This window comes from Papaver somniferum, chromosome 7 (genome assembly GCF_003573695.1).
Source record: "Papaver somniferum cultivar HN1 chromosome 7, ASM357369v1, whole genome shotgun sequence".
In the NCBI taxonomy this organism is placed as follows: Eukaryota; Viridiplantae; Streptophyta; class Magnoliopsida; order Ranunculales; family Papaveraceae; genus Papaver; species Papaver somniferum.
Window position 1 is genome coordinate 91,733,776 of NC_039364.1, and position 27,059 is coordinate 91,760,834.

The window sequence follows — 27,059 nt, forward strand, 5'->3', positions numbered from 1 at the left end:
AACCAAATTAAGAAAAGAAAGAAACCAAACAAATTGATAATATAAAATTTAATTTATTAAAATTTGAATAAACTGGAAAATCATTTATGTAAAGGTGACAATTATATGGGTACATATTGGCATCATAGCTTCTACTAATCGGCACCACCATTCCATAATTGCTTCTAATCTGCATATCCGCTGGAAAAATCAGATCATGAAGTGCTCCACCATATGTCTTATGGATGTTTTGGTTGGTGAAGTATTTGGCATACATTTTCACGAAAGTCTTCGGTGTCAATAAACTATCTGATCCGGCCTGATGACAGTTACCCACTTCTCTTTCAGCTCCGAGTACTTTACTCACATTCTCTAACCCTCCAAACAACCCTTGACAAAATTTCATCATATGCTTGATATCATAAACTCTTGTTCCGAAAAAACGTTTTACAAGGCGCATAAAATCTTCAAGATGGGTTGGTAATGGATCGGGATAAATCAGAATTTTTATAAGATAACCAAAATCATAACCACTATGTAAAGTTATCCAATTCAGTGAATATTTGTAAAAGAAGTGTGCAGGATTACAGACTACAACATATTGAAGTAGCATTCTAGCAAACACTCTGGAATCAATGCCCTCTCTTCTGTTCTTTTCAAAATTGATTCCTTGTTTTTTAAGAAGCTCTATAGAATCAGCAGCACATAAGTCTTTGGTAACATCAAAATCCGACAGATTAAACTGCCAGATACATGTATAAATACCGAAATCTGGAAGATTTCCCTGTGCATCACTAAGTGTTAAACCTACTTGAATCATTTTCAAAGCATCAATATTTTTCTTCATGATCTGATAATACTCAAACGGAGTTTGCTTCTTATTATTATCTAGGGTTTGAACATTCGACTTAAAAATGACCCCGGGAAACTCTGTATCCATTGAAATTATCGGATACCTCGTTAAAGCTGCACATATTCGCTGAAATTCTGTTTCACAATTCTCTGAATATACTTCAACGATCTTGACAGGTTTTGCTAGGGTTTTAGCAGCCGTAGCCATGGTATTTTTTTGCTTGCCTTGCTCAATTCAATATTGTATCGGTGAAAGAGATCACTCCTATTTATAGGAGGGAGGTACAATTGGTAAGGCAATCGGAATAGAAAAGTCAAACCAATTCAGGACTGGGAAACTCTTTGTGTTAGAAGCTTTCCAAAATAAAGACGGTGCAGTAAAAAAGAAATAATCGATTGGTGTTATTTCCACCCCACCATTCCCTTCCATTTCTTATGCTGAAAATTAGGTCAGAAACAAATAATTTGAAGTAGAAAATGAGCTTGAAAAGGTGAGGAGGTCTCAGTTATACATTTTCATCGTTTGATTATGCTCATATTTTGAATATTGACGATGTACTTTCATCCGCATCTCCGTGTTTCTTCTCTTTTTTACGTATATATATATATATATATATATATATATGATAATATGAACAAGTGGATTTTTTTTCCCTCTTATGCACACTATGGCACTGTATGAATCAGACTGCTTTGTGTTATTTTAGTATTTTGTGTTTAGTTTTTTTTATGTCACTGTGATTCATGAAGCTCGGAAAAGGTTGGACTTATGATTCTTCAAATAAAAACAGTTTTTATGTTGTTTATGAACAAATGCACTTTACCTGTTTGATAAAAAGTTTGAACCAAAGGTTTCTTTGTGATGCTGAAACTCGATAATGCGGAGACATTGTTCTTCCTGGAAACAATTGAAGACCAATCATTATCATCTCTCTATGTGCTGTGCGCGCTTTATAATTTTTCCATGTCATGCTTTGTTTTTTTAGGGGTTATGTTAGTCAAATTAAACCTTGTATATGCTTAGTTCTTTGACTGCCCGTTTGGTTTGTTAGTGTTGAGATGATAATATGTAGTCATTTATTTCTCGATTTCCCTTGAGTTTCACCTATTAATTTTCTTTCTTTCTGCAGTGTTCTTGTTCTTGTTGATTAGAAACTTTTGATTACATGCTAGTGATATAAAGAGGGGAGAAAATGCCACATAGAACGAGGCCCATGACAGGGATGTTGGTATTTCTAGGGGTCAATGCAGTTTTACTGTCAACGATCTCTCCGGTGTATGATTTCGTCTGCTTCCTACCTTACTGGGATAGAAGGGTAACACTTGTATTCTTGTTTTATATCTATTTCTTCTGTTAAACACTGTGATTTACTTCTGCTACACAATAACACATATCTAGGCCTATTTTGTTTACAAATTGCTCCAATTCTCAACAAAATTATTTTGCTTAGTCTACCCTTTCCCAGCTAACTTAGTAACATGGGATTCATGGAATGAAGCAATAGACGTATTCCCTGCTCACCGACTTGTCTCATTGTGTCCACTACATTATCTTATTGTTGTGTTAGTCGATGATAAAGCATCTAACCTGGAATGGTAACAAGCTTATGCAAATAGGTTGTTGAAGCTTGAGTATTTTAACTTCTATCATAATGATTTTCATTTACTATATATATGCTTGTGAAATGTAATGTAATGTTCTCCACGCTTAGGCTTAGATGTGAAAGTGTGGCGTGTTTATTGTAAGTAAAGAAGGGAATTCTTTTGAAGTTTGCACATGAACAAGGGCTTCATTAATGGGCTACCATCCAAACATAGGATGTCTTGGACCAGTAAGGAGTTCCGATCATATAGATTAAAGTGCTTGGTTACTCTATTGATAATTAGCCTTCAGATGTGGTGATGTATGTTGCTATTCCATTGCATCTAGGCTCGTTCGGAAAGCAAGTCATCAAATTATACATGGTCGGAATTTTGATTCTTCTAGATAGCTTCAACCACTTAAGTTAAATCTTCTGAAATGATTTATTTTCTATTGGGAGTCAGTTCAATTAGGCAGTAATGTAGTAGTCTCATATTTAGCATATCTATTTATGTGATCCAGGAAGAGTTTTGTTATGTGGTTTTCGGATTACAAAGTTGGTTTGTTGTTTTCTTGAAATAAAAACTTTATACATTACTGCCAGCCTGACAATCAGGAAAAAAAAAGGCTGCCTCAGATTCTGAAGGTGAGTAATTTCTACTGATAGATTAGAAGCACGGGATTAGACATTATGAAAACCTACTTGTAGCTTCGCACCCATTCGTTGAATTGCTCATTAGAAAAGAAACCGAGAAATCAACACAAGAGTATTTGAAGGTTCTATGAAAGAGGTGCTTGTACCATTGCCAACCAAATTATCATACTTGGTGCCATTTTTTTTTTTTTCAATTGTTGCCATTTTGTTTCTTTTATATATTATTTATGTGTAATTTGTTGTTCGATTTCTCGTCGTGGTTAACAGTCTGCTAATATTGACTTGGTGCAGAGAGAAAGACGCCGTATTGAAAGGGAAGGTGCTTTGGCAAAGGAATCGTAATAGGCTTGAAGTATGTTCTGAAATTTTATATGTGGGATGAAGCAGCTGCACTTCAATTCGGACGATTGGATTTGTAACTTCTCTTGATATCAAGAAGCTACTTTTGAATGGTTGTTTCTACATATTCTTAAGACATTTAAGATTATAATATTGTAAGCCAAGATGTGATTTCTGGAGCTTCATCATTTAGAGCTTTTTTTTATATACAGAGAAGTAGATTAAGTAATGAGCTTTTTTTTTTATTTATTACGTTTTTTAGCACAAGAGAAAGGGAGCCTGCCGAGGCTAAGCGTCAGTAGGACCCTACCCTGCCATAGTGCCATGTGTATCCCCACAACGCTTCCCAGGCAAATCTACTGCTGAGACCTCTTTCTCTGGGTTTGAAGTCATCTTGGCATCTTGTGATAGATCGAGCTTCAAGACTCTGGCTCTTCATCTTTGATCAAGAGGCAAAACATTTGGGAACAGATTTCTTATACCCCTATTAACGCCCCATGGAAGTTTGCCCCATCAAATTATTGGAAGGGAAAAAAACGCAATGCATTTTGCTACCATCGGCATGATCTAGTTGGGTTTTTGCTATTATCGGCATTTGGCTAACGCGCCTAAAAAAGCATTTTCCATTACGCAACAATTTTGTTTCGCTAAAAAGAAAGTGTCCCCACAATGATAAGTTTGGATTAGAAAAATGGGGATATGGAGGAGCCGGCGGAAGTAAATTGCTTCAAGTAATTAACCAGATTAACATTAAGCGAACAAAAGAAGATTATATGAGCCCTGAATTTACATGGAACAATGGCTGAAAGTAGAGAGAGCAGATTCTTAAAGACAAAAATAATTCCTCAAGTTCTGGACCATGCCCTCTCTGGGTCGGTGCTTGTAAGACTTTACAAACTTTTCTTCATTCTCTTTCAATGCGGCTTGGAGACGACTCAGAATTTTTTTGCCCTCATTGTGGGCATTCCGAGCTTTGCCAGCATCAACGCACGCCTTCACCATCGCAGCATGTGCACTTCTCGTCTTCAAACTAAGGACGCGAACATCTTTTTTAGCAGTATCCACCTCTAGCCTGAGACGCTCTATAATTGAACCCAGGGATCTTCCAGACTCCCTTCTTGTCTTGAGGCCATCAAAAACCTCGCGCACCCACCCTACATTGAACTTCAAGCTCTCGGCATCCTCAACCTTGTCCTTCCAATGAGCAATGGTATCTTCAGATAAAGTCACTACCCCTGCCTCCTCTGCATAACGCATGTCGCGGATTACTTTCAGAAGATTGTGTGTTAGAATGACAAGAACCTCTGCGCTCTTGACAACAGCCAATGAGGGAATGTGGCCGCATGCCAATACGATCATCATCTTGTACAAGTCTGCAAGATCTGGATGAACCCAAAACTGGTACACCTTCACGTAATGACTTATACACAGCAGTTCGGCGCTCCTTGCTTAAATCAGCGCCTTGAAAGTCAAGAAACGCGTTAATGTCGGCATTCCCACACAAAGTGTGGTTGGAGGTGTTTGTCACTCCATAGGAAGGTTTGACAAGATTTGTCCCTGCGCTTTCTGATATGGACTTTACAACCTCTGCTCCATCAATGGGATTAGGTGTCCTAGCCTTGAAACCATCACCAGAATGATCCAAAGGGGGTCGAGAACCCTTAGTGACCATTAGACGCTTTGCATCAGGTTCGTCTGACTTCCTTGACATAGTAGAAGACATGAACAAAAATTATATGAATATTAGTGCAACCTATAAAAAGATGATATTAATTCTGGCCACTGAAGAAACTACAGAAAGAGTATTTTAAAAATGTTACAACTTATACACTCGAAATTCTGAAAACTTAACACAAAAAAGTGCAGCCAAGCAGAATTACCATAACTCGGTGCTCGTGGATGCAGTATCGCCAAAGTAAGCAGTTATACCCTTTAAACGCCCTTCTACGTAGTTCTCTTCAATCTGCATGCAGCAATCAGTTAAACGCACCAAGTCATTTGGCCTTTACAGTGAAGTACTGTTCGCTTAATTCATAAATTCTATGATTCTGAATTTGACTTATATGTGCTCGTCTGAGTCAAAACCTGACTTGTCTGAATCATTACGCACAAGTATTTATGTGCTTGTTAGGCTAAGACAAATGCCCACCAAGTTAGATGACTCAGATGAGTCTGTCCTACCGACTTGCTGATCCTTGAGTTGGACATTACATCTGAATCAGACATGAAAAAGACATTCCGCAAGAGAAAAACAGGTGAACTGCATTTGACTCGAATAGAATTGGATTCAAATGTCGAATCAGAAAATAAACTAAAGCCACCTATATGCTCAAGACAACTTAGTCAGCAATCTGAATTCTGAGCTACTCACAAACATATTGACATCCAGGCCAGAAAACAAAAGGGAGAAATACAAGAATTACACTCAAATACAAGAAACATGTAACGTAATGACTATCTCCATGTCAGAGGTAACTGGTGAGTTACTGTTAATACTACTATGCTTCTGGATCTTATGTCTACGCGTCTGTCACTGATTGCATCTCCCCATTAAGGACTGCTCTCTCGGATCTCCACAAAAACACACAATGAGTTGCAGAAAATGCACATGAAAATGGGTAAAGTCTAGTAGTGTAGAATCATCAACCAGGATATTTGTTGATCCACATAAAGGCAGACGAGTTGTTTTCAAAACTCATAGCTTGTCAGGGTAAATGTTCCCCATTAACAACGTGACAAAAGCAGAGGACACATGGTAACCGAAAATTTGAGGTGGTTATGGGAATTAAATGGAATAATTTCCTCTATGTTGACAGACAAATCTTTCCAGAAGGAATTATAATGTATCTATGGAGAAAATAATACCTGAAGATTAAGCGGTGGAGATGATAACCAAGATAGCTCCTCCACTTGATGTAGATTCACATTACGAGGTAGAAACATTATGATATTAGGTGTTATCTTCTGAGCTGCTTGGAATATTGAGTACCTGAACAATTAACTGCAAATAACTTTCTTGAACAAGAAAAGAAGATGACAATATTTCGGAAATTTTGCAGGCATAAAGAAAGATTCGAATCAAGATGTTCTTTTGGAAACCAATAACTACAAAATCAGTAACTAAAGCTTCAACAGCTAGCACCATGGATATTAACAATCGTTGTCGTTCACTCAACCCAATACAAGATAGGCAAATACGCATGCAGGTGAAACTATTTCTGACACTAAGTTAGCAAGAGCAGTGAACTGTTCCACGAAACTACCAAAAAAAATTCATGTTTCCTACAGGTTGGTGCTTTATGAAGAGGATAACTGAGTTCCTCGTATCAATCTTACACTTATATTCTATGAATGAATTCGTATCGAGTCCTTGGCCTTCACATTAGAATAATAAAGAAAACACACGTAGTCATAATTTATCAACAAACAAACAGAAAAAGTTTTTTTTTTTTGGTGAGTCCAAAATGTATTAATAAATAGCAAAATTACAAAGCACAATAAGTTTTAAAACACAAAGAAATATTTGGTCGTTTCGCCAGAATTACGAAATCAAAGCGGTACAAAAATTGGCTGGGGGGAAAAAAGTGTCACCATTTAAAAACACTTGTTCTTAAAAAGCTATTTGATGAAATATACAATACTTAATTTCATCCATCTAATGCAAATTTCTAAGGAAGTACTGGAATAATACATGATGTATATACATATTGTAAACATAAATAAATAACATAAAAGAAAAGAAAAGAAAAGAAAAAGAGAAAATCAAAATCAAAATATTCAACTGAAGCATCGGCCAGTATGTTGGCTATTTTGACCCCAGTATAAGCAACTTTTGCTTTTAGAAAAAAAAAAATCTTTGAAGTCACCAATAGCTTTTCTAATAAAATGAGGGTTACAACGCATAAAAGAATTTATATGAACAAACAGATAAATAGGGAGTAAGCATAACAGTTACATTATTTCCAGAATCTTCATTTCGAGTTCGACTTGCTAATTAATTTACATAACCTGGTCCCAAATTAGAACTTTTTGGAGATAACCACAGACATTGATACTCTAGAAATACATAGAGTGGAAGTAAAAACAACAACCAGAGAATTACCTCACCATGTTATGATCATTTTTTGACATGTTAAAAGCTTTTCAAATAACAATCCTGAACATTATCCTCAGCCACAATTATTTGAATACAACATGAGTGAATGCACCAATTTCACAACAAATCATTTTCAACTGATGCAGAAGACAAGATGGGTTCTGGTAACAAAATTAGTAAATGAAAAGAATTAGATTTAAAGAACACATACCCATCTTTTGGCTGCAGTAGATCAAGGGTAAATTTCTCAACAGTAGTATAAGTTGGACCACCCCATGGTGGGGAAAGGAACACCACATCTCCCTAATCAAGGAACATAAGCAACACAGTCACATATAAAAGAGAGTAAACTAGAAAGTAACACGAAGTATAAGAAAACAAATTTGTAACCTGGCAAAATAGAGGGCGACTAAATATCCTTAATTGCAGGGTTATAATGGAACAAATGTCGGTTACAAGGGATAAACATGGTTACACTGAACTATAATCTGACCTATATAACAAAGAAGAAATGATAAGATTGTGCTACAGGTAGTTGCGTCTTCTTGGTTACTTTCCATTCCTATTCTTAAGCATAAGTTTGTCCAAGACTTGAAAGGGCAGATATGAATGTGAGTTTTCAATGGGAGAATGCCTGCTTTACAATGAGAGAAGTTATTGCATCTCTGCAAGAAGGAAATAGCCAAGGGGTGAGTAAATGACTTCGTAATGTCTCTTCCAAGAAGAGTCTTCCTTGCCAACAGCCTTCCAATTGGAACCTCTGATTGTAGAGTTCCAAGGTCTCAGCTTGAGAAAAACATATGCTTACTTGCCCGTGAATGCTGATGGATGTAACCATGTTCACAAGATTGGGTTTTTATTTACAATAAACATGAAGTTGAATATTACATCTAGCACTATTGTCAATTTTATATCCAAGTAATCAAATGGAGTGTAAATCACAAGTCACAACCACTTTTACAGTTCAACTTACCTATGTCCAAATAATGAGCCCTATGATACTAAAACTAGCAAATGGAAAACAAAAATAACCTAAAAGGTTCATGAATCTAAACATTGAACAGAAAAGTGGAAAGTATTATAGACCTACGTGATAAAACTAAAAATTCCAAAGACGTCTTCTTAAAAGCTTATCAGTTGTCACAAAACTATATGTTTCAGTTATACAAAAGTTGCTCCCCGTTGATTCTAAACATTGAACAGAAAGTGGAAAGTATTATAGACCTACGTGATAAAACTAAAAATTCCAAAGACGTCTTCTTAAAAGCTTATCAGTTGTCACAAAACTATATGTTTCAGTTATACAAAAGTTGCTCCCCGTTGATTCAATCTCTATCAACATCTTCTGTATATAAAACCATTTTCATATCTATACCAAGTTCTAAACTTACATCGTTCTGGGCTTCTGGCTATTCATTGCTTCACATTTTCGAACTTTTCCCGCAGACAGACAAACAAGATTTATGATATGGCCTCCAAAATCAACTAATCGACATTATCCAATCAGAGCACCAACATCCAATCACTTTATTTAGAACGGGAGAGCACTTAACAGATGAACTATGGACAAGAGGAAGGATAATCAAGGAATAGCGAATAGGTAACCACCCCAAAATTGGATTGCTCCAAATGCACCTCAATATCTGTGAAAAGGGTGTAATATAGGAAAGAAAATAGAGCTTGTCCAATCTTTTGGTCGACCTTGTTAATCATTTGTCAACGAAGTAAAAGCATATAATCAATACATACCTTAAGGGATGAAGCAAGTTGAAAAAAATCTCCAACAACAAAATCAATATATTCCTCAACTCCATATATCTTTGCATTACTATTAGCTAATGCAACTTTTTGAGGATCAATATCAATGGCAATAACGTTGGAACACCTAAAGGAGCAAATATAAAAAGTAAATAAACTCTGCTCTCCATTGCTGTGCTTACTACTGTATTTCAAGACGAACTAAGTTCAATTAAGGATGTATCGCATAAAAAAAATAAAAAAAAAGGAAGCTATTTGAACAAAGCAAATGTAAACTACTCAAGATAAACTTGAACTAATACAAAGAAATTTATATATTTTAAGAGTATAAAAAAGCAGAGGGACGGGCAAAAGACAAGGGCTGACTGAGAATGACGAATTGGTGATATAAATATATAACTTTAAAAACACGACTTTAGAGATAATAGGATGAAAGGGTGAATTGTTGTTGTAAAATAAAAAGGGTTGACTTTCAATGATTCGGAATGATGATTGCAAAAAGCGAATACTTTCAGCATTTATCCAACACATAATTGTTTTGATTTGTTTTTATTATCTTTCATCGGGACTAAGAATAAGAACTTGTAGGAACATCAATTGGTGGATAACTAATTAGCTAATATTTTCTCTCCATTTCTTTTAGCGAACTTGTAGGAACATCAATTCAAGGTTACTTGTTTCCTGAATGTCAATGCTATTATACTAACAGCGTAAGGAGACAGCATGACAATGAAAGCTCAACAAAACTTTGATTCCACCGAAGACAAAGGTGCGACACAGGACAACTCAATTAAATGGTAAACAGCACTCGCTCTACTTATCTATCTCGATCAAAAAATTGAAAACCGAAAACAGTATCACATTAAGTTTCTCTGCTACTGTAAAAATATAAACATGTGTACAGATACCTTTAGCTAAATACCTATGGAAGAAGCTTAAACAACAGCCGTTATGCCGAATCTTAGTAAAATGAGTTTCCACTTGGTGAAAAGATAGTGCTCACTGAAACTCAGTTAAGTCTATCAATATCACCACACGTGTCAATAATTAGGTTTATGAATTAGGGTTTAAGGAACTTACTTTTTTGCAAATTGAATGGAATTACCACCAACACCAGAGAAACAATCAATAATGACACCACCACCACCAGCAGCAGTAGCAGCAGCTTTTTCAGCATGTTTAATAGCAATCTCTTCAGGAGTTACTGAATACCATCCTTCTTCATCCATTTGAATACCCTCATCATACAACGAAAACAAATTATATCTTTGAAACCAATACTTCTTTACAACTGGACTTATGATCATGCTATCTAATCCGATCGTAGCCGTCGACTTCACTGAAAATTTAATAATTTCTTGATTAATCTTAGTAAAATGAGAAATGGAAATTGAGAGTTAGGTTTTGATTTATACCTAGCTGTTTGATTTTGATACGCCTTCTCATTTTTCTTCCACGACTGATTCGCCCTGCTTTTCCCATTTCGGAATCTCTCTCCGACTTTACCTTCTCTCAAATTGAGCGGGAAGTGAAGAGTCTAAGAGACGAACTTGGACGGATTACGATATCCCTCAAGTATTTGCTGCGATTTGCACGGTTAAGGTGAGAACTGAAGCGTTTCGACCTGAGATAACCCTAAATAGTCCATGATAATTCTAGATTGACCAAACCAAAACCAAAAACTTTTTTCCAGTAGCAAGTACCGGGTAGGCTAGAGATTATCTCTATAACATAATTTTCACGCCGACCTGTCAGAGCCTCGCACAATCCGCACAACGGTAGGCAAATACTTGACGCTACCCGCACCGCGTTTGTTTTTGTTTTTGGGGCACCGTTCTAATAGGATTACGAATTCTCGACCATTAACGCGGATATACTCACACCCTATCCAGGTTGCAGAAGCTACAGGGTCGGGACTCCTCCCTTCACAATCTTGCCGACTGCAGCGCTATAAGGGGATTCCCCCCCTTCACAATCTTGCCGACTGCAGCGCTATAGGGGGATTCCTAAACCGTTTCCTACGCGGTGAAAAATTAGTTGTTTGAAGTAAGGAACGAGAGTTGTCATTTGCTTGCATTGTGGACTGGCAGTACTAGGTACTTGGATGGTACCTTGAAATATAGGTTGATGATTGAGATATTTCTCATTATATAGTTTGGTGCAGATGAAATGAGGCTTGTCGTGAATGTTCCAAATTCTTTTCATGATCAAGGCTTTATTGTGATGGCTACTTTTCCTAATGCCTAGTTCTCCTTCTGCAATTGGTTTGTTTAGCTTGATCCATCCTAATGGATGGAGTTTCCTAACAGATGAATCATGTCCCCATAAGAAATTAATGGCTATTCTATCAATATGTTTGTGGACGTGTGTGGGAAATAGTTGTGTTTGCATAAGATGCTTGGAAGTGGGTGTTAAAGAGGTTTTAATAAGTACTAACCTTCCTACAGGCGTAAGACATTTTGTCATCCAACCTTTAAAGTGATGGATCGAAAATATGGCGAGAAGTTCTCCCATGTTTTAATTGTACTCCCAAATATATAAGTGGTGTTGATGTGGTTGTCATGTTGAAGAATTGTTGTAGAGATTCTATGTTATGTGGTTGTAGCTTCGGCTGGTGTATGATAGTGGATTTCGCGGTATTGATAAGTTGCCCTGCAGAGGTGTTGTAGGAATGAAGAATTTTTTGTAGCTGGTGGTTACTATCTTGAGTTGCTTTATAGGAGATGAGAAGATCATCGGCATACATCAAATATAAGATCGGTGGAGCTTTTTGCGAAATGCGGAGCCCTCCTGCCAGTTTTTTTCCCTCTAGGTTGCCCAGATTTGTTGATAAGATTTCTGCACAAATAATGAATATATAGGATGATATGGGATCTCCTTGTCTGATGCCTCTCGTTTGGGTGATGAAATCATGAGGTGTTCCATTGATGTTGACTGAGTAGGTGACTGAAGAAATACATAACATGATATAATCCACAAAAATGGTTGAAAATCTTAGTTTAGAAAAGGCTCTTTTAATGAATCCCCAATCTAGGCTATCATATGCTTTCTCAGTATCTAATTTCATAGCTATTTTTGGATCTTTGGTGATTGCGGAGGTTTTTATGTGGTGGAATAGCTCTCCCGCAATTGCTATGTTATCATGTATCGATCTTTGTGGCACGAAGGCACTTTGATAAGGACTTATTAAAAATGGTAGGAGTGGATGTATACGGTTGAGTAGGATTTTTTATATTACTTTGTATGTGACATTGCAGAGGCTGATAGGGTCTGAAGTGGGATGGTTTTGTTGGTGTGTCTACTTTTGGAATTAGAGTAATGTTTGTGTGGTTCATGATAAGGTGAATGTTTAGAGATCCAAAAAAAAAATGCATACCATGGCACCAGCTGAGTTTGAGTAGTTTCCCAAAAAAACCTTAGAAAACTTATTAGTATAGCCGTCGGGGCCAGGAGCACTTTCATAATTTATGGAAAATAGAGCTTGTTTGATTTCTGATGTGGTTACTTCCGCTGAAATCTTGTCACATCAGTTTGGTGTCAATCTTGACGTGATTTCCGCAAACAGGTCCTCATCTATTGTTGTTGCAGGGGTTGTATATTGGTTAGAGAAGTGGTCGAGGATGATCTGGATTACCTAAGATTTATCGCTGACCCAGTTATTTTGTGGATCTTGAAGTTGCTGAATATTATTGCGACTGCGGTGGACAGTTTCCTTTGTGTGGAAGAACATTGTATTATTGTCTCATGACGTGAGTCATTGTATTTAGGATCTTTGTCTCCAATATGTTGCATGACATTGGAGCAGGCTTAAGTGTTGATTTCGAAGTTCTTTCTTTTTTGTTAACCAGTACTCCAGATCTCTCCCATTTCGAATAGCGCGCTGATGTTGAGACCATTGAATTTGATTCGTTTAATTTTTTATTAAGTTTGGTAGGTGACGAAATGTCTCTTTATTCTGGTCCATAAGTATTTTCCTAGTTGTGATTAACTTTAGCCGGAGGTTTAAAGCTAGCTCCGAATCATGCTGCTGAATCCATGTTGATTCGACTATTTGCCTGAGTTGTGGGTGGTTTAGCCATATATATTCGAGCTTGTAGTTTTTTTGTCCTTGCCAGTCTATTGTTTTGGTTTGCAACAAGATGAGAGCGTGATCAAAAGCAATCCTAGGAAGATGAGTGACCGTTACATGAGGATTGGATGTACGCCACTGTGGGGTTGCAATTGCTCTATCTAGTCTTTCCAAAATGTTGTCTTGACCTTGATGATTGTTTGTCCAAGTGAACGGATCTCCACAGAATCCAAGGTCGATGGGACCCATTTGATCTATCATGGTGCGGAATGGTTAAGTTTGACTACATGTGACATGTCTTCTGCCTTTTATTCTGATTGATTCATTACCTCATTAAAGTCACCTATTAGCACTCATGAGGTTGAATTGTTGATGTCGGGGAAGATGGATGGAAAATCTTGCCACAAATTGATTCTAGTGTTTGGACGTGTAGGGTCGTAAAGTCTTGTGCAAAGCCATGGTGTCCCTAGATTAGGGGGAGTGACGAGAACATGGATGTAACTTTGGGATTTGAACAAAACCCGAATGTCAATGTCATTTCTCCACATAAGGCAGATACCTCTTCGTCTTCCGACTTTGGGTACTGTGGATAGGTTTGGGTATTGAAGGGTTTGAGCAAGTCCCGATATATGTCGTTCATTTGCTAGAGTTTCAGAAAGAAATTGGATATCAGGTTTGTGTAATGAGATTAATCCTTTGATATGTTGAATTTGGTTAGGTTATTTATTCCTTGACAGTTCCATGATAAAATATTCATTTTTTCTTTCTTGCTTTCTGTTATGGAATCAGGTCTGGTGTGATTGAATATTCGAGACCGGGGATAGAAAGTTGATCCGACCCGTTATAGCGGTTTTGTACAGGCTTTATGAAGGAGATGATATTGGAAATAGGTGGTGTAGTTGAAATGGGCTATCTTTTGAATTGTGATGAATTTAGTTTGAGTGGGGTGATTTGGGTTTGTAGTAATGGATGTGGTGTAGTGTTTTGTGATATTGCTTAAACTTGAGTAGAAGTAGCGATCTCTGACTGCGAACTTGGTTTGATATTGTGAAGCAAATATCATGTAGTACAATTGATATGAGAATCCCAAGATGTGTTTAGGTGACTAGGTGTTTAAAAAGAAGTTGGTAAAAGCAGAACCAACACAGAATTACAGATTGCTACAGATCGAAAACTAACACTAGAACAGAAGGCAGAGAGGAGTCGATTTACACCCACTGACTATAGCCTAAATGATGTGCTTTATACTTATAGAACACCACTTACAGAATTATAATACAACTATACCTGAAAAGGTGTGCTGTATAATGCAGCACTTACAGGAAGATTACAGGACAGAAGATGGAGAAACGTTAATTAATTCCGACTATTACAGATTCGATAGACCTATTACACAATTGAAAAATCTATTATGCACGGATTGCAAACAAAATTACAAACTAAAATAGTAAGGGAGATATAGGTGAGTGATAAAGCAAAATAACAGCTTGGAAAAGAGGTTAAAAAACATTAGATTAAGTGGACTTACCCGGGGGCTTAGATTTATCAGAGGAGCTTAGGGTTGGAACTGAGGATGAAATCTTCATTTGGACACAGATATTCAGTAGGAAAAAACAACTCAAAAAGCATATCAAATGAAAAAAAAAAGAAAAGGACCCAACTATTACGACGACTAAAAACAAGCCCTATACTATCACTAGAACTCACAACATATAGAACATAAATTAACAGAATTAGGACAATACAACATAAACACAATACATAATCAGAACAGGCAAAGAACGCACACTTCTCAAGATGAAATTCAAAACTATCTAAATTAAAGAAACATTCATGGAGAAATAACAGGAAATAAGAAAGACGCAAAGGTGAAGAACTCACTACTATTAAACAGAAAACTATATTAAGGATCAAGGATCTAAGAAGAACATAATGCAAGTGAGGATTATCAAAACAAGGCTACAATCTTATAATAAAAAACTACCCAATAAGCATATTCCTTTTCCGAACAGAGACACATAGGAACAAAAGATCCATTAAAATAAACAAAACAGTAGAATGCTACATCATTCCCAACTGAAGAAACTACTTACACAAGCAAAACAAACTCCTTTTTCGAGCAGAGATACAAAGAAGCACAATATCAATTACAACAACTGAAAATAGTAGTATACGACATCATTCAAAACTGAGGCAACTACTACATAATAAAATCTCTTACAAAATTAGAAACAGTAGTAACAGTAGTATTCAACATCATCACAACTGAGGCTACTACTACCCAAGCAAAATAAACATTAGGAATTGGCCAACAGACTACCAGGAACATCATATACAATAAGACAGGAACATCCGACACAATAGGAAGCGTTTCATTTTCCTTCAAATTCAAAGAAAGCTTAAGAACTCATTTTAAGAGTCTCCACTTTAAAATACCTTTTAAATTGAACCCCAAATTCAAAGAAATCACATCACAAAGTTTTTACATTTTCTTTCAAGACAAAAAAAATCCACTGAGGAGACTCCAAATTAGATCATCATACATCAAACCAAGGAATATAACTCATATAATCAAGTATTCTTAACACAAGATTCCAATAACAAAATTATAATAACAAACCTAAGCAGTATATTGCGAATCCGACTTAGAGCTTCTCCAATGGGATGTATGTGAAGATAAATGTCTAAATCCACATAGGATAGACATTCATTTTTTCCTAAAATTCTTCTCCAACCCCAACTTCTTAAACAAATGTGAAGATGACATGACTTCATTTTTTTTAGACATTGTCAAGGTGAATGTCAAGTTTTAGACATTCACCTTGACAATGTCAAGTTATCCTAGTAAGCTTTTGCTTACCTAAATTAATTGAAATATATTAAATAACCATTTTTAGCTCTAATAAATCTAAAAATTACTAAAGATAAAATTTATATTTAATCCACAAAAATTCACAATCAACACCATTGGAGAAGAACTATTTTTCCTCCGTAGAGTTATGGAAAAATTGGAATAAGGATGTCTTGTTTGTGTTGCCACCTAGGAAACATACACAACCACCATTGGAGAAGCTCTTAAAGGAGATAGCAGCAACAAGAAACTATCAAACAAAATGGAATTAATAACCCAAAACCGGAAATCTTAGAAGAGGCAAATCAAAAAAGAAGATGGCAAAATTAGGAATTAAATTTACTAAGAAGAATTGGAACATGATAAAACTAATACATGGACCCTTTTCTAGACATCAAAACAAAGAAAATAACCCCTATCAAGAAAAACAAATCTAATCAAAGCTAAAATGGAATAAGATTCCAAAATACCTTACAAATATTGTGTCTTTCATCAGTTCCTTAAATCCACAACCCCAACCTTTAATTATCTTTCCGCCCCCAGAAGTCCTAGGTTTTACTCTTGTCTGAAATTTGTTGCCATGGAAATCATCTTTTGGATTTGATTTTGAAGATTGAATCTACGGTTTTGGAAGAGAAAGGGGTTCCAGATCATATAAATTGTTATTAAAATTGGTTTTTCTGTGGGTATTATGGGTTAAGCTCAAGATCTGATGTTGTTGATCAGATATAACTGAATTTCAGGGATAGAATTTAGGAGAACATAGTCGGAAAAAATGGGAATTAGTGAGATTTGGGATGACTCAATTATCACCCGATTCCTTTCTCTGATCTGCTAGATATTTAAATGGGCATTCGAGGAAGAGATGATCAATGTCTTCTAAGTGGTTGGTATTACACAAAATACAAGTATTGTTTGGAATTCCAGGTATATGTTGGATATTAGCTCTGACAGGAATTGCATTATGAATCAGCTTCAGATTAAAAATTCCAGCTATATGTTGGATACTTTGATTTGGCCTCTTGCTATATGAAAAAGACTGTGTTGTCTGAGAACGGATATTGCACATGTGATGATATGTTGATTTTGTTGTAAAATTCATGTTGAAGTAAGAGGCCAAATCAAAGTATCTCAATTTTGCAAAAAAATGGAATTGTTAATATAGAGTCCACCTGTTGAGAAGTAAAAAGCTGCCTTAGAAGAGAGATGTTCCATTGAGAAGTTTCAGTGTCAATGATTTGTGAACCCATTGATAATCATTAATGTTTAGATCATCCATTTATAAAGTGTTTCATTCTCACAAGGAATCCAATTGTGAGTCCAAATATTGATTGTACTGCCATTTCCCACCTGCCATTTTCCAAATCTATGAATTATTTGTAAACCATGAGTTAAACTATGCCATATCCAGCTAGAATTTTCATTTGAAGAGGGGTTCATGCTTGATGTCATGGTATGGGTAGTATTTTCTTTTCCATATCCTAGCCCACAGTTCAGCTTCACAGTGGATAAGGTTCCAAGAAAGTTTTGCTAACATTGCTGAGTTGTAGTGAGTGAGTTGTTTTAAATCCAAACCACCATATCTTCTAGGTAAGGTCATTTTTCTCCACGAAATGAAATATTGATTTGTATGAGAAAGAGAGTGGTTCCACCAGTAGTTCCTTTGGAGTTGATCCATGTGAGAAATAGTGGATTTTGGTAGTTTAAGAACTTGCTTATGGTACATACTCATTGTGCTCAAACATAATTCAGTTGAGTAGTTTTACCAGTTTGATTGATAATTTTGTTGTTCCATCCTTGAAGTCTCAGTTCCATATTATCTATGATAGGATGACAATTCTGATTTTTGGAACTGTGCATCAGTAAAGGAATACCCAGATATTTCTCTCCCAAACCCATGAAATTCATTTGCATGATATTAATGAAATTATTTCTTAGAGATGGAGAAACATTCTTGCTGAAAAAAATTGCAGATTTCTGAAGATTGATTACCTGACCAGAATACTAAATTGATGCAGAATAGTTTGAAGATGTCGAAGATAAGCTGGAGTTGCTTCTAATAAAAGTAAATAGTCGTCGGCAGAAAATAAGTGATTGATTTCAAGGATGGTTTTAGCAATTTGTATTCCTTTCAAATTACCTTGAGCAATCTGAGAATGCAGAATTCTGGAAAAAGCTTCCATAACAATGAGAAAAATATATGGCGCTAGGGGATCACCTTGTCGAATTCCTCTTGTTGGTGTGAAAGGAGCAGTTGTACTTCCATTGATGAGCAGAGATAAGTTTGTCGTTGTAATGCATGGTCGAATTAATTGAATTCGATCTGGATGAAAACCAAGTTGAAGGAGAATATCAAACATGAATTACCACTCTAATCTGTCGAAAGCTTTCGACATATCTAGCTTGAGACCAATATAAGAAAATTTACCTTTCCTTTTCTGCTTCATGAAATGGAGAAGTTCATGCGCAATTATGATGTTGTTTTGAATGCGCCTACCAGGAACATGAGCACATTGAGTAGGAGCAATGATTTTTTCCAGTAAACGTTTCAGTCTATTGCTAATTATTTTGGAGATAATCTTGTAAACAACATTGCAAAGACTGATTGGTCGATAATCATTGGGTGTTTGAGGATGAAGGGTTTTGGAAATTAACACTCGATAAGTATGATTGATGGCTTTAAGCATGTATTTATGAGTAAATAAGTGTTGTACCATTGTAATTACCTCATTGCCTAATGTAGACCAACATTCTTGGTAGAAGGCATCCTGAAATCCATCATTTCCCGGTGAAGCCCAAGACTTGATCCGAAAAGTGACATTTTTTATTTCTTCCTCAGTAGGAAGCCGAAGAAGAGTTGCATTACCTTCATTTGAAATACAACTAGAAAACTCAGATAAAACAGATTAATTAGTGACTGGTTTAGTATAAGTAGTTATAGCATAGAAATGATGGAGGAAAGTAGTTTCTATTCCCATTCTTGGATCATGCCAAATACCCATAAAATCTTGAATAGAAGAGATCTGATTTATTTATTTTTTTTGTTGAAGTTGACAATAGTATGAAAATATGAAGTGTTTCTGTCAGCTTCATTAGAATGAGCACCTGTTTTTTGCATAAAATGATCCTTTTGAATAGCCAGCCAATGTTGAAGAGAAGTATTCAAATTAGTAACTAAAGGGTCAGAAGCAGGTATGTTGATATTATGGTAATACTTAAGTTAATTATGAATGGATTGAATTTGGGATTTTATATTACCAAAAGAAGTTTTTTTTCCATAATTGAAGTTGTTGCCTGGTATATTTAAGCTTAGAGGAAAATTGGTAAGTAGGTGAACCCAAAAAAATTATGAGACCAACACTGCTTTATAGTTTCAGGGAAAAAGGCCACAGAAAACCAACAACGTTGAAGCCGAAAAGCAGCTTGTCTATTCTGTAGAGAAGGTGTAGTTGATAAAATTATCGTCGCATAGTCTGAAGCAACATGTGAAATGTGTTTAATATAAGCAGTGAAACAATTGCTCATCCATAAAGCATTCACCAAAGCTCTGTCTAACCTAACAGTAGTGTGTGCATTCCCAGATCTGTGATTAGACCAAGTTGGAGTGGAGCCTGAGAAACCTAAATCAATTAGACCTAATCGTTGAACGTTAGTTATAATTATTCTAGAACACTGATGAGAGATATTATAAGAGCTAAAAATCTCAGAATCAGACATAGTAAAGATCAAATCCCCAATCAGAACCCATGGTAAATCAATAGCAGGGTGCATGTCCAACAAATATCTCGATTGACTTTGATTTTCCTCTACATTATTGGATTCATACATACAACTTAGCAAAATGTCAAAATGATGAGAGTGAGTATGAATGATTGCATAGACAATATGCCTAGTAGTATGCATGATTTCTAAGTCGACACCATGTTTCCATACAAGGGAGATACCACCAGAAAAACCAATAGGAGGAGCATACCAAAAATGAGGATATTAATATTGTTGTAATAAAAAATACATTCTATAATCATTGGTTTTGGTTTCACATAAGAAGAAAATGTCAAGATTATATTTGGTAATGCAGAAATGCAAATAATCACGAGTAGATGGGTTTTCGGAACCCTGAAAATTCCAGGTGAAAATTTTCATAATTGAAAAAAGGAAATAAGGATTCACATGCAAGTCGATAAAAGAGAAAGTTAAAAGGACAATTAAAAAGGTGGTGAAAATGAAATATAAAGTACATGTTGTCCAGCATCAGAGTGGTTATGATTGGCCGTAATGTCCCCAACAGTCGGATTATCAGAACTTTGAAAATTGGGACTTGAAAAGGCTAAAGCAGTAGCATTTTGACTCGAAAAGGCTTGATCAGAGTTATCTTGGTCATTTGAAATGACAATAGTTTTCATATTTCGGGTTCTCTTGTGACAAATAAAAGTTATACAACCAGAACTTGTACTAGCACCATAATTAGGAGTGGAATGAGGCACCGCTCTATCTGCAGGAACTATTGAAGAATCAGATTGAGAGTCCGTGGCAAAGAAATATGATATTTACATTCCATCCAAAGGACTCGGCTGATAAAAGGTAGAAGGTTGTCGCAAATTTAATATTCTTTGATGACCATGTTGTAAAAATAAGAAGCAAGCTCTTGAGGAGTTATTTCAGGAATAGCTACAGGTTCTATATCCGGACCAAGATTCCGAAGAGTGTTTTCCATGTTGAGTCTGTGAATATCTACACAAATTAGTGTCATGATCTGGAACTTTGCATTCATGACAAACTTTATAAGGCTATTTTTCAAAAAAGAAACTAACCCAATGAGAGATACCAGCAGCATTAGCAGCATATATACCCTTAATCATAGGAGTAGTGACCCTGAGCGTAACTGAGGCTCTAAACTTAGTAGAGGTAGTTGGTGTAATACGATCAAGTCAATTGTAATTGTATATCCAACTATATTTCCAAAAATTTGAAGGATGTCAGGGTAGGTGAATTCAGGGAGAAGTCTTTTGTATTTAATCCAAAAAGGTGAGGTATTGAATTTTAGGTCCTGATATATAAGGGTGGGATGGATGCCAGTCACGAAGAACTATAAGATAACCATCAAAATTCCAAGCTCCACCAAATAAAATAACTTTTTTTATCATCAGTATTGGTGAATCTTATTGCAAAGATATTGGGATCTAAGGATCTTACCATCAATTTCCATTGGTTGTTGCGTTTGAGATGAGACCATATGAATCGAGCAGCTTTTTCAGCATCCTGCCAAATCATTATTCCAGGTGCAAACAATTTACCAGCAAGGAAAATTTTCCAATCTTTAATACTTTTGGAGAGAGCACCGACAGAGTGAGTTACAACACGAGTTCTAGCAGGTTGATCCTCCATATTAATATCCTCCATTTGAGAAGAAATATTTTGGATGTTATCAAACATACGTTTATAATTATAAGTTGTGCAAAAGGAGGATTTATGAAATGATATTGATACAACAGGATTGTGATATGTATATATAAATTAACTGAAGTTGTTGGTTGGCAAAAAAAAAAAGTGTTCATGTTGATATGTATGAGGCTATAATAAGCAGAAAAATTCATAGCCTTAACAGGTGTTACCGTAACAGGTGATAAGGTGTAATAATTTGAATGAAAGTACATAGAACCGATATGAGAATTTGAAGATATTATGAAACGCCACCTAATAATACGATAAGTATGATGCACCATTGCATACTGGAGAAGCCAACAAACAGATAACCAATGAAAATGAAGCCAACTGAGATTGAGGGAATTGCTACAATCACTGATACTGACAACAAGTCTTTAATGTTGCATACCATTGCGAAAAACAACAAAAAAGTTAAAGATAAGAAGATAAATACAATCAGAACATTAAAGAGTTAAGACAACATCAAACTATTTAAGATTCGATTTTATTGAAAAGAGGAAAAAAACAATCGAAAGAAAACAAAAGATAAAAATGAGAAACATGAAATTTAGGGTTTCTAAAAAGAAAATTGAAGAAAATTTAAAAAGAAAAAAAGAGAATCAAAGATATAGATCAAGGGGAGATTAACAAAGGGAAAATACATAATTTGAAAAAGAAAACAGAATTGAATTTTCAAGAAAAGATTGACTCGATTTGACTTTTCGTTGACTATCGCTTGACTTTTTCGCTTTAAGAAGTCAGAGCCAGTTGGGGAGTAGTTTTTTAATCATCGAGAATATCTAAGGTTTGGAAGTTGAAAAAGTGGACTAAACAACCCAGTTTTTTTTTTGTTTTTCTTTATAAGGCCTATTCCTGTGCACATGCCAAAAAAAACATGTTTGACATACCCGGTGGCATGGCAAACGAGTTGCGCCACTATGGAAAAACTATTGAGCGACAGAGTTTCTATCCATCGTTATTATTGACAGCGATGGCGATATTATAAATATTTATGGAGCCATCAAACCCATCGCTCGATATAATAATATCGTTAGCGATATTATGATTATCGATAAGTAGTTATTTTGCAACGGCTATTTTCCACAAGTGGTTTCTATATATACGCCATTGTACATCTTTAAGTTACTCACACCTACTTCTACGTATATTTCCCCAATTTCTCTATATCTATTCTCAATTTTAAATTTCATAATCATCAATGGATAGATCCAATGAAGAGAGGAATGTTATTATGAATCGGTTTAGATTACAGCAAGAAATGCATCGAAGGAGGTTGCAAGAACTTGATGATGAGGAAGCTGAAGATAATAAACTAATCGACACTTTGATGCTTGTACATACGAGCCAAATACCTAGAGTTCCAAAGCCACAAGAAGTATTCTCAAGAAGAAATACGTATTGAGGGAGATAATTTTAACACCAGAAGCTGATGCAAGATTATTTTCTTCCCAATTGTGTGTATTCTGATCAAAATTTTCAAGGTCGATTCCGCATGCCTCGGCATCTGATGAAAAAGATTATTGAAGATTTTTGTCGAGTTGAAACTCAATTTAATTATCAGTTTGATGCACTGAATATTAGAGGTCATAGTCCTGAACAAAAAGTTACTTCGGATTTAAGGATTCTAGGTTATGGAAGACCAGCGGATACGAACAATGAGACCTTCGTATGGGTAACACAACTTTATTTACTTATTTTGCATTTTTTTGTGAAGTAATGATTAAACATTTTGGTCCAACATATTTACGAAAACCAACGGAGAAACATGTTAGACAAATATTGAGGGAGAATGAGGAAAGGGGATTCCAAGGAATGCTAGGTAGTCTTGATTGTATGCATTGGGTATGGCAAGGATGCCATGTTTATTGGGCTGGTCAATATAAGGGTCATTATCCAAAACCAACTGTTATCCTTGAAGTTGGTGCTTCTTATGATTGTTGGATATGGCACAATTTTTTTGGTCTTCCAGGTTCACAAAATGATATTAATGTTCTGCACAAGTCGTCTCTGTTTGAAGATCTGAAGTATGGAATTTGTCCCCAAGTCCATTTCATGATCTACGACCATCAGTACACTCATGGGTATTATCTTGCGGATGGTATCTACCCAAAATGGTCCACCTTGGTTTAATGTTACCGTCAGCCTCCTGCCGGTGCATTGGGCCGTTCATACTGGCATTTTAACACTCGCAAAATGGCAATGAGGAAGGATGCAGAACGCGCTTTTGAAATTTCGAAGAGGAAGTTCGCTATCGTTTGTGGGCTATATCGTGAGTTGAGTGGTCGTGAAATGCACAGGCTATGCTCACTCGCATAATTCTTCATAACATGGTCATTCAGGAAACTCATCGCGATAAGGAGTGGAGTAACTATGAAGATGAAGATCTGAGGCCTGAGATTCAACCACAAAGAGGCGTGCCTGCAAGAAATTATGCTCAAATGACTAATTACATTCAAAACCAGCGTTTGTATGACAGTTTAAGAGATGATCTGAGAGTGAATCTTTGGGCAGAGCATGGAAGAAAGTGAATATTTGGGCATAACTTATTTTAGTTTAATTATTAAGTTATGTATTTTAGTTTAATTATTAAGTTATGAATCTTATTTTAATTATTAAGTTATGTTTTTTATTTTAAGTTAAATGAGCGAAACTTATTTAAGTAGACTGCAACAACATTTCAAATTAATCAACTTTTCATTTCAAACTAATATTAAGTACAATGCAACAACAACAAATCAAATTAAGATGCAATACTTCAAATTAAAACTTAAATTAATACATCTATCATATAGAGGAATTACTACATCGAACTCATCATCATCATCATCACCACTAGGTTGGTTGTTAGTAAATCTAGTTTGTTGTTCAATCTGTGCTTGAATCCTGTCAAATTCGATTTGCCACACATGTTTTTGCTACGGGTTCATAATTGAAGTATTAGCTTGAAGAATGTTATGCTTGTCATAGTCAAACCCAACTTTTTCTTGAGAAATACGACTTTTCATACTCTCCATGTTTTGAAATTTCCTATCAAGTTCTGTTTGTTTCTCGACGGTCTTTTCATGTTCCATAAACTCCGCCATGTTAAATCCATTGGAAATTCCTCCTTGTTGAGATAATTTTCTAGCCATTCTTGCATTGTTCCTCACTCAAAGTTTTCTCTTACCACCATCATCATTGAAAACTAAATTCACATTTGGGTTTCTTGGGGTATCTGGTGAACAATTTGATGGACCTGGTGAAAATGGTGAAGAATTTTGTGTTGAGGAAGAAGAATTTTACGGTGACCTTTCAGGTACTTGTTGATTAGTTGCTAACAATTTTGGACTATATTTGTTCAACACCTTCAAAATATAGAAACAGCTTTCGAAAGCAAACTGTTTGCCATGTTTTCGCTGTCAATCTGTATGCACCTGTCTTTCAACATCACCATCCACAAGATCACTCTCCCGGCCTTCTCTCTTGGCTTGCAACATTATTGGCTACTTCCATGTTGATTGTAATGAAGCAATCTTCCAACCCTTTTCCACCACGACAATTGATGTTCATGTTTTGTACTTCATATTTATGAAATATGTTTTGGTGTTACTATTAGAGCATAGCTCGGTCAACCTCGCATGCGTTGCTATCTCAAGCATGTTTGTCAATGTTAGTGATCAAAACTATTAGTCTTGATTTCTATCCTACATAGCTAAGTCTCAGACTAGGATAGAAAAGTGTAGTTGAGCTCAAGGACTTCATGGCGATTCATCATACAACGACGAAGATCTATACAAGGAACCGTGGAACTTTATCAACAAAAAGGTATGTGGAGACTTGAACTTATATGTCACTCAAAAGTATATCTCTTCTATCTCCTACTTCTTATGAGACAAAAGTCGTACGCTATATAGACTAGATCATACACATTTGACATTTCGAGCTGAGCATTCATTGCTTATCTTTTATCTCGAAATCGTGTGTTGGTAAAGCGTTTCGCTTTGATCAAGTTTATCTTCACCTAGTGACGAAAGTCATGAAAAGTTTCAATCACTTTGAGAATTGCTCTGACGTGACTCGGTCTGTGAATAACGCCTACATAGCGTCCTCTGAGAATGTCTCAATGATTGAAATGAGAGTTTAGATTACATAACCATGTATTCCTTGAACCAAAGTTTTCGAAACTTTGTTGATCAAGAGAAATCGGGAGGATTGTGGAATTGGCTTGCCAAGTCCGCGAACCCAGTCCACAGACTCAGTCCGCGAACTGACGAAAGTTCTCGGGAGAGAATTTCTGCTGGATTTTCCAAAACTCGTTTGTGTGCTAAGTCCGCGAACCCAGTCCGCGAACTCGCGGAAGTTCTCTTTCCGAGAATTTCTGCTGAGTTTGGAAAACTCAACCGATTAACTTAAGTCCGCGAACTTGTTTGTGAACTTAAGAGGTTATAATCTAAAGATGTGCTCTGAATATGAAACATTAAATTACTAAGGAATGCTTTATGCAAACCGTGGCTATAATGTTCATGAGCCGATTCAATCGAATCGAATCATCTTTGTTTCAATTGTGTCTTGTGTAGTTACATAAGATCTCATAGCAATTGAACAACTCTTTAACTAGTTCATTTGAGTCAATTGAACTAGTTATGGTGAAGAAGAACAAGGTTAATATGAAATGCTCATATGGTTAACCTTTTGGGTTACTATGTTGAACCAACATACACGTACACGTTTGGGCATGGTTTTCACGAACCCAGTAAACGTCTACCCAAGTGTGTGTGACAAGCTAAGTTTTCGATCTATCGGTTGAGAAATATTAGCTTGAATCTAAATCAGGTTTTCATCTAACGGTGAATAAGGATTGCTTTGTAACTAAGGCAAAACCCTGATTTGAAGGATATATAAAGGAGACATCTAGCATTGTGCAAAACTAATCCCCACACGTCTATGTGCTACTAGTGCGCCCGCTAGAGTCGATCTCCATTAAACTTTGATTTTCTTTTCTAAAATCAGGTCAACGACTTAAAGACTTCATTGGGATTGTGAAGCCAGGCCGATACTACTTTATCGTAGTTGTGTGATCTGATCTTGCATCTTCTATCGTACGAGTACAATCTGTTAATTGACTTGAGATCGTGAGAGTTCTCCGATAGGAAAGATAAAGAAGTCACAAACATCTTCGTCTCACTGTTTGTGATTCCTCGACAATCCGCTTGTGTAGTCAGGAAGGATTGTAGAGAGGTGATTGATTAATCTAGGCTATTCTTCAGGAATATAAGACCGGATTATCAATTGGTTCCTGTTCACCTTGATTTTATATCAAAAGACGGAACAAAACCTAGGGTTTATCTGTGGGAGACAGATTTATCCTTTGATAGACTTTTTTGTGTGGGACAAATCTGTTTATTATCAAGTCTGTGATTTTGGGTTGCAGCAACTCTTGGTTGTGGGTGAGAT

The 27,059-nt window shown here is 36.0% G+C and overlaps 1 protein-coding gene and 1 long non-coding RNA gene across 3 annotated transcripts; one reads left to right on the forward strand and one right to left on the reverse strand.

The window, feature by feature from the left end:
- Window positions 1-1,189: 1,189 nt before the first annotated feature.
- Window positions 1,190-3,656, forward strand: LOC113292826. The gene is made up of 3 exons (XR_003331889.1): window positions 1,190-1,322; window positions 1,962-2,147; window positions 3,360-3,656. It is a non-coding gene; the product is annotated as an uncharacterized LOC113292826 (long non-coding RNA).
- Window positions 3,657-4,121: 465 nt separating this feature from the next.
- Window positions 4,122-11,003, reverse strand: LOC113297862 (trimethylguanosine synthase-like). Of its 2 annotated transcripts, none has more exons than XM_026546432.1 (7): window positions 10,677-10,985; window positions 10,342-10,600; window positions 9,253-9,388; window positions 7,715-7,806; window positions 6,273-6,396; window positions 5,288-5,370; window positions 4,122-5,110 (listed from the first exon to the last, which is right to left on the reverse strand). In XM_026546432.1, exons 1-7 carry the CDS (start codon window positions 10,741-10,743, stop codon window positions 4,624-4,626), a joined length of 1,248 nt encoding a protein of 415 aa, XP_026402217.1. In that variant the 5' UTR covers window positions 10,744-10,985; the 3' UTR covers window positions 4,122-4,623. The 2 variants fall into 2 exon arrangements, with proteins under 2 accessions (XP_026402217.1, XP_026402218.1); XM_026546433.1 differs by having other exon boundaries at window positions 4,943-5,106; window positions 10,677-11,003.
- Window positions 11,004-27,059: the final 16,056 nt, after the last annotated feature.

What these genes read in the sequence shown, in the direction of transcription:
- LOC113297862 (XM_026546432.1), bottom strand. Translation starts at nt 10,743, where the DNA reads ATGGGAAAAGCAGGGCGAATCAGTCGTGGAAGAAAAATGAGAAGGCGT. An exon ending in CTACTGCAGCCAAAAGATGG is followed by an intron (nt 6,397 to 7,714) that starts GTATGTGTTCTT and finishes TTAATTGTTCAG; the next exon opens with GTACTCAATATTCCAAGCAG. An exon ending in TCCACGAGCACCGAGTTATG is followed by an intron (nt 5,111 to 5,287) that starts GTAATTCTGCTT and finishes TACTATGTCAAG; the next exon opens with GAAGTCAGACGAACCTGATG.